The sequence below is a fragment of the Primulina huaijiensis genome, chromosome 7 (assembly GCF_012295235.1).
Source record: "Primulina huaijiensis isolate GDHJ02 chromosome 7, ASM1229523v2, whole genome shotgun sequence".
NCBI classification, from domain to species: Eukaryota; Viridiplantae; Streptophyta; class Magnoliopsida; order Lamiales; family Gesneriaceae; genus Primulina; species Primulina huaijiensis.
This window is the reverse complement of record NC_133312.1, coordinates 9,733,460-9,741,583: the sequence shown is the minus strand read 5'-3', so window position 1 is coordinate 9,741,583 and position 8,124 is coordinate 9,733,460. Positions and strand designations below refer to the sequence as shown.

Here is an 8,124-nt window from a genome sequence, read left to right as displayed (position 1 = left end):
ATATATTATGAATCAAACTTGAAACCATGCATGGTATATCCCGGTATCTTAGCATGTTACATGCTTAAAAATGCAAGATTGCCTTCTTAGTAATTCCTAGTAACATTAATACTACCCGAGTTAGCAAAGTAACATTAAAATTGCTACAGTGAGAACAAAGCGGTGTAGAAAAGTTGGTTCCAAGAATCAGGCAATCCAGGAAGACACCAATGGTCACAGTCAGCAACAGAAGGATCATGATTAGACCGTTGCTCGGGGGTCAACTCTCCGCTATATACGGATGGGTGAGCGTCTTTCCTCATGTATGACATCATTGTTATGTCGAGCAAAAAGGGAGGTTTGCTCATAGAAGACAGTACTTCATCCGTTACCTTCACTTGATCTAGGTATGGTTCAGGATATGAAGTGTCGCTGTTTGTCATCGGCATCGTCTCCCCATAGCAATTTCTTGGTTTTGACATTGTTCCTGAATTCCACTCATTACGGCTGTGAAATTTACATGAGGAAATGTGTAAGATTTCATTCAATGGATAAACATGTATTTAAGAGTAGCAGAAGTAAAAGTAATATTGATACTACACCAGTACCAGTAACCGTATGATTTTATGCTACACATTTTTCATACACTGGCAATCTACGCACAAGATTATTCGCCTACATAAACTTTTTAATTGAAATAATTGATTTTAGAAATTTTTAATCATCCGTCACGAATGATACTAAAAACAATACATCCTATTAATTATAAACAATAATCTTGAAATATTTTAGAAAATTTGAAAAGTTAAAGTGGGAATTAGGGGTGTAAACGAACCGAACACGTTCACGAACTTTTCGAGCCGGTTCGAATAATATTTGGTTCGAATTCGAAATTATCGAATTCGAGCCGAACTCGAACATGTTCGAATATTTTTCGAATCGAATTCGAGCTAAAATTATATTGTTCGATTGTTCGCGAACCTTAGCATTATATTTAAAAAATAAATAAAATATTATTAAGTACATATACANAAGTTCGAGTTTCGAATCGAGCTTCGAATATGTTTATTCGGATTCGAGCTCGAGCTCGAATACTGAAAATTTCTTAAAATTCGGTTCGATTCGATTCGTTTACAGCCTTAGTGGGAATATTCAATTAAGTAGTTATTAGTAGGTTACAAATTTACTAAAATAAAGTTTGATGGTAACTTTTATCCGTTTCACTTGAAACGACCCACAGTAATTACTCCAAAAATACAATATTTTATAATATAGTATAGGAATGTAGATAAATGGCTTATGCCAACATTCTAAATACATAGAGCAAGACAATGTAACACCATTCGAAAAAAGATATCTAAATGGTGTAACTATCAAGAATTCGGAAAAGACATGCAAGCAACACAAGTACTAGTAAAAGAGAAAACAAAGCAAAGACTTAGAAAAAAGTAACATACTAGTAATGTGAGGGCGAAATGCCTTGAAAGAACACTCTGGTCTTTGTGGTGTCAACATTGGAATCAACCCATTTGGCCCATGTTTTGAGCCCTCTTTCCAGTGCTACCAATCTATCCATATCTTTGTATTGTGTCCCATCTAATTCCATATAATCCCACCTGCATTTCACCCTTTTTATTACTGGGCCAGCTTGGAATCAAGTCATCTCTTGCCTATTTGTGTAAAATTTGTATTTAGAAGACTTTAAGTTAATGAGATTGTCGACTGAGAATCTTAGATTCTTAAATATTTTATGAGAACTTGCAGTGATCTTAATCAACTGTTCAAGAGAGAGTAATAATAATGAATAAGAAAACGGGACATTAACAACAAAAAAGTTGGCATGATGTATAGAATGATTCGATATTATATGAAGACTATTTGAAAAATGTAAACTTTTCATTGTAATATGAAAATTATAGTAGAGAAAAACAGTGAGACTTGATATGAGAAAATCAACTTGATGCAGACTAAACTAAAAAAATAAATTGAAAAAAGTAGTCAATGAGTGATTTTTACCCCTGAATATTTCCTGTATGAGTCCACCAATGGCCAGTATTGAAACAGAGCACATCCACACCGTTCCAGGCTTTGGCATTACCCCTTATATCATCCAACTTCAAAACTCTTTTACCTTGCTCATTAATGTCTATATCCACCAAGTATAATGCTTTGTAATATGATATTGTCACACCATATTCCTATTCTTCCCACATTCGAAACACAAACAAATAAAGTCGTACTTTAAAAGGCACCGCTTTTACTTTTGAACAGAAAATAAGTTAAGGATAATATAAGTCAATGATTATTGATGATTATCTGCAAACAAGTTGTTTGTATAACTAGATTTTGTTGTCCTCTTACTCAAAAACGAACTTAAAATGGCAGCTCGGAGGATTTATTTTCATTCTTAGGGCCATAATAAGGGATTCAACGCATAGACAAAATGTTGGATGATTCTATCACTAACAAAGGAATGTGATTACACAAAACCGGAAATGTAGATTATCAAATTCATGTCGATATCGTAATCCCTGCCCTATAGAGCCAATCAAATACTAGACAAGGGGTAATTATTTAGTCGATGACCCTCATACCAACAACCTCTCGCAGACATAAAAGGGTTAAGACTTAAGACCATATAAAGTCAGTCTGCGAATATATAAGTCCCAATGATACAATAATAATGAATGCTCTCAAAGGTATAGTCTTTTGGCAGCATTGCAAAGAAAGAGTTGAAGGGGTGATTACCAAGAGTTTGAAGGTGGAAAGAGGATCTCCTCCAGTGTTCTCTTTTGGGGATGATGCAGGCAAGTCAGCTAATATCAAGCAGATCAATGACTCCCATTGGTCACGTCCAATCGAATCACCCACAAACATCACGCTCTTTCCTCTCAATCTTGTCACAAATTCAACTCCATCAAACCTGCAGCACATAATCTAAAAAGAGCTTATCTACCTTTGTAAAATGGAGACATATACCTGCACTTTGGTCGTGGTAGCCAACAAAAGCCTAAAAATAATCTCTATAGTTTGGCTGATATTACCTTAGATATCACTATTTCCAAAATTTGAATCTATGAAGATACCGAATCAACAAGTTTTTACTTGAACAGCCAAATTAGGAAAGTACTAACCATCCTTAATATTTTCAGAATTTTCATGTTTTTCCTTCAAACAAATGCACAAGCAAATTCCACTTTACTTGAAAACAACAAACTAATATAACAACTTACTACACTTTCGAAGCTCAAAATCGCATTTAACTAAAAAAAATCAGCTGAAAACAGTACAAGTAATCACCTCGGGAGCTGACAATTGGTGGGCTGCCATCGATACTTGAGGTAATCCGTATCTGTTCTACCATACATTTGGCAATTGAATCGAGGATCTATCACAGAACATGAAGAGTAATCATAAATGGGGTACGAGCTGTCGTCTTCGTGGCGAACCCAGCTGCCCACGAACAACGCACAGGAACTGCTCTGGTTTGGATGAATCCTGTCATTTTGGGCATGGCGATTCCTCAAACGAGCTATCACAATTGCTGAAACCGTGATGTAATTCGCAGAAAGCTGTAGCAGAAGAAGCCATAAAATTTTGAAGTGAAATGAAAACGGAGGAATAGCCATGGGAGGCAAGAAAAGTTTTCAAATGCTATGTATGCATTCTTCATCTTCCATAAACAAAACAATTCGAGGATTTAACTAAACCCTAATTTAAAAACTTTGAAACCATTAATTTGTCAATAACAAATGTCAATTTTGACTGTATCCGATTGATAAAAAAATATCTCACGAAAAAATTGTAAAATACCAACTCAAAAAAATTTATTATGAGATTTATTAAATAACACTAAGGCATTAGTAGAACATATAATAAATAACAATGCGAAATATAAAATGTGAAAATAAGCTGTAAATATAATATAATCATTTTACTTATGTTGGAAGGAATCAATTGAGGAAATAATTATTCTTACAATTTATTTCGAAAACTACGACGTACCGTATTTTTAAACTACTTGAAATTTACGAAAAAATAAAAATTTTCTTAAATAAATAAAATCTTTCAAATTGGGATAAAAATAAACTGCTTGTCTGAAATATTTGAAATAAAAACGATTACCAACATAGCCCGCAAAAAGTACTTGATTAAACAACGTAAAATCATCTCATAAAAATAGAGCATTTGAAACATGCATAAAGTTCTTAAAACGTAAGCGGTCCTCGGGTTTAACTTCCGTCCAATCCGAACCAGCTCACTGGTCTCCATCTCTCATCTCCTCATACTCATCCTCACATGCACCGATCAAGTCTAGTGAGTCTAAAGACTCAACATGTATAAACTGAGAATAACAAATAATACATAATAAAATCACATGCATTTTAAAGTACATCGTACATACTTAAACTTGAACGTACTTACATAAACATAGACGTGCCATCATATCGTAAAATTTTTTGTAAACATACTTGCATCATACATACTTGGACATACATAAACATCATCATTTTGCGTAGAGATAAGTTTCAAAGCAAGTGACCCATAACATAATGCGCTTGATCAGAATAAACCACAGTACTGGGCTGACAGGGATGTCCACTACCACATACCTAAGATCCCACGTTCATACTTTTCCGGGTGGATTGGTCCCTGGTCATACTTTACCGCTTTCCAATCTTGATCAAAACCCGGTCATATTTTACCGAGGTGGAGAGGTCCCTGGACACGTTCTCCGGCTTCCAAACCCGTTCATATTTGATCACAAGACAATTAGCAAACCTCAAAAACATAAAATATTTTCTTTTGCACGTCGAACATACTAATACATTATGAATGCCTGCCCAAGAAAAAAGGGAAATTATTTTTTCCCAGAATGCTGTTAGAGTAGATGTCTTGTAAGCCAACTATTGGCTGGAGAATTTATTGACTCAAGTGTAATAAATAATCTTTATTATAATATAATTTATTTTTTAATGGTTTCGTTATACTGTATCTGTATACCCATGCAAGCAGCAAAGATAAAGTCCTTGATTATGCTTTAATACAAATGAATCGTAATTCGATGTTGAAACTCATTTGTAAACACTGCATATTCAAAATTCGTTCCTAGTCGATTCAGCCGCCTAAAACATGAATAAAGGTCGCTTGAGCTCGAGACTAGCATATGTGATGTTGTGTACTGCGTTTCTTGGTAAGGACATGGAGATGTCCAAACATGCACATGGGTAGTCATATGATGATTATACCGAACAACTCTCCCTCGGACTTTCCAAGCGTTTATCATTCATCGAAAGGATAAGTCCGTGGTTATGATTGTACACCATTAGTCCTTATGACCCGGAACAACACTGAGGCTCTATATGCTAGGGATGTGCTTTGACTCGTTTACCGGCTCCAGGAGAGTCATCAGGTGGCGAGGTTGGGTACAGTCACGACACATATAGGAGCCATTGCATTGTAGTCGGGGATTCACCGCTCACCCACGGGTATGGATATCCTATGTGATGTGATGTAATAATAGTGCGTAGAATCTCTGGGCAGAGTATGAGATGTACGTTGGAGAAAGAGTTCTCCAATAGTACGCGCGATGCCACTATTATATGTGTCATATAGTTATCGAATTAATATGCAACCCTCGATGAACCAATGGTTGCAGATTCGATCGAGATATATCAGATGAAGGGACCGTACTTTACGTTAATCATAATCGACTGGTTCTTACAAGCATTATCAGTGATACCTAGGAGATCATGAGGCGATGCTACTAGACGCTCTTACCATGATCCGATGGGTGCAATCAGAAATGAGTTCTGACATTCATGATCAAGGTGTTGATGAAAATAATGGGGCTAACTAGGGTAAGCCCGAATAAGAATAAATGTTATTCTGAATCACAAAGAGTTGTGAACCCACGGCTAGTTGTATCCCTGAACCATTGAGGGTCACACAAGCACTGTATCGTTTGTTCCCGTTGAGAGAATAAATTCAAGGAGTTGAATTTATATTATGATATATTAAATTCAAGGAGTTGAATTTATGATAATTAAATTTTGAGAAAATAAATTCAAAGAGTTGAATTTATGATATAGTAAATTCAATAAGTTGAATTCATGAAATTTGGAGAGAATAAATTCAAGGAGTTGAATTTATAAAATTTGAGAATTTAATTTTTAAACTCAAATGTTGAGTTTATTAAATATTAAATTTTGGAGGTAATAAATTCAAAGAGTTGAATTTGTAATTTAAATATTAAATTCAAATGTTGAATTTATAAAGGATTTAAATTAAAAGTAATGGGTATATGTATAATGGGCTTGTAGGAGTACAAGACCAACATACATTTTATTAAGGTTCTTAATTGGATTTTAAAAGATTAATTAATTAATTAAACTAGTTGGACTAAAATAATTAATTGATTAAGCACATTAAGTATTTAATTTTATTAATGGGCCCTAAGCTTATATATATATGTGTGTATTAGGCATAAGGTTAAAAATAATTCATTCACAATTTTCGAAAATCCTCTTCTTTCTCTCCTCAAAATTTCGGCCACTTCCTTTTGAAGGAGAAGTTTGAGCCGTCTCTCGTTTTCAATCTCCAACGTAAAAACTTCTTCTAATTTTTCTAGTGCAAATTAGAAGAGGAACAAATCATCTTGTCGTGGAGCTGATTAGAAGAACAAAGAAAGGAGTTTTCGAAGAAATTTCGTAGGGATTCATCAAGAGCTATATCTGCCTAAACCGGATTAGTTGGAGCCAAGTGATTTAATTAACCAAAGGTATAAAATTCCAACGTCCTATGAATGTTTAATTATAAAACCATACGAGTGCCTAAAACAAATATATTTTGATTGTCAAAATAAAATAAAAATTTTAAAACTTCCGCTGCGTTTGGGTACGAGAAAACCGAGATCCAATAGTGGTCTCAAAGCCAAAGTTTTTCTATGTCGTATGGTTTTTAATATTGAATAATTTGTTTCTAACCACACAAGAAAATTTTCAGAATATCGTATCACCATTAAAAATTTTTTTTCCAGAAAACAAAAATTTTTTTTTTTTGAATCTGCCCGGAAACGCTCGGGCAGCGGGCTGGCAGCGAGGGCGGCTGCATGGAATTGTCTCGGGAACTGTGCTGGACTATTGGGCCTGAATTGTTTGGGCCTAAGGTGCAATTTTCTGAATTTCAAAATTTTTGGGCAAAATTGATATTTTTGAAAATAGGTTCAATTTTTCTTTTGGAAAATTTATAATTTTCTTGTAAAATAAATAATTAGTATATGATTTTAATTATTTATGGTAAAAATAAGTTTTACAAGAAATCAATTATTATTGATTTAATTGAAAATTAAATAAAAGTGTTTATTTAATTTATTAAATTCTTTAATAATTGTGGTGGTTAGTGATAAAATTATTAGATATATGATTTATCAATTAATTAAATTTGTTTAATTAAATTGATGTTAATATTTGATATTAAATGCATGAAGGATGATCGAGAGCCTTGACCAATGTGTTAGGTGTATGTTAGGATATTTTACTGTTTTATTCATTTTGTTAATATTTGATATTTTAAAGTGGGCCTGGTTTATGGCCCGTTCCCACCCCATGAGATGTATCATTTATGTGCCATGGCTATTTGAATGTAATTATTAGAAATAGTGAGAGATCAAGACTGGAAGATGGTGTACCTGATGCTCAAGATGAAGACATGTAAAATATTGGAAGCATTTGTAATAGTTGCATTTGTATCCCTGCATTCACCTAGGTTTTGGACCTGGATCCATGTATGGCTCATATGGATCTAATAGTGTTGACGATCGATCATTCTTATTTATTGTTGAATGTCATATTATGATATATATGCGATATCTAGTAGTATGCATGTATGTATAGCATTAGATAATATAGTTGCATGAATCCGACAAACATATAAACTCGTGGCACGCGATTTTTAAATTAAAATGATGAGACAATTTTAAAATTAAAATCCCTCATTTTGAGTATGATTCAAAATTTATATCAAACCGTAAAAGTAAAAATTAAAATATTTTAATTTTTCCTTGCCTTTCATCAACCGTGGTTGCATGTTGATCGCTACCTGCGGACAGTGTCTGGCTCATATTATTGGAGAGGCCTGGACGCC

General features: G+C 34.0%; 1 protein-coding gene across 1 annotated transcript; it reads right to left on the bottom strand.

Moving 5' to 3' along the window:
* Positions 1 to 15: 15 nt before the first annotated feature.
* Positions 16 to 3,733, bottom strand: LOC140980076 (protein PMR5-like). The gene is made up of 5 exons (XM_073445745.1): positions 3,280 to 3,733; positions 2,728 to 2,902; positions 1,996 to 2,177; positions 1,437 to 1,595; positions 16 to 486 (listed from the first exon to the last, which is right to left on the bottom strand). The coding sequence occupies exons 1-5, from the start codon at positions 3,606 to 3,608 to the stop codon at positions 144 to 146; spliced, it is 1,188 nt and encodes a 395-aa protein (XP_073301846.1). The 5' UTR covers positions 3,609 to 3,733; the 3' UTR covers positions 16 to 143.
* Between the last annotated feature and the right edge of the window lie 4,391 nt (positions 3,734 to 8,124).

Coding starts and splice junctions, on each gene's coding strand:
- LOC140980076 (XM_073445745.1), bottom strand. CDS start 3,608: ATGGCTATTCCTCCGTTTTCATTTCACTTCAAAATTTTATGGCTTCTT. Junction 1,596..1,995: donor CATACAGGAAATATTCAGGG/GTAAAAATCACT, acceptor GGTGAAATGCAG/GTGGGATTATATGGAATTAG. Junction 487..1,436: donor ATTTCGCCCTCACATTACTA/GTATGTTACTTT, acceptor TAAATTTCACAG/CCGTAATGAGTGGAATTCAG.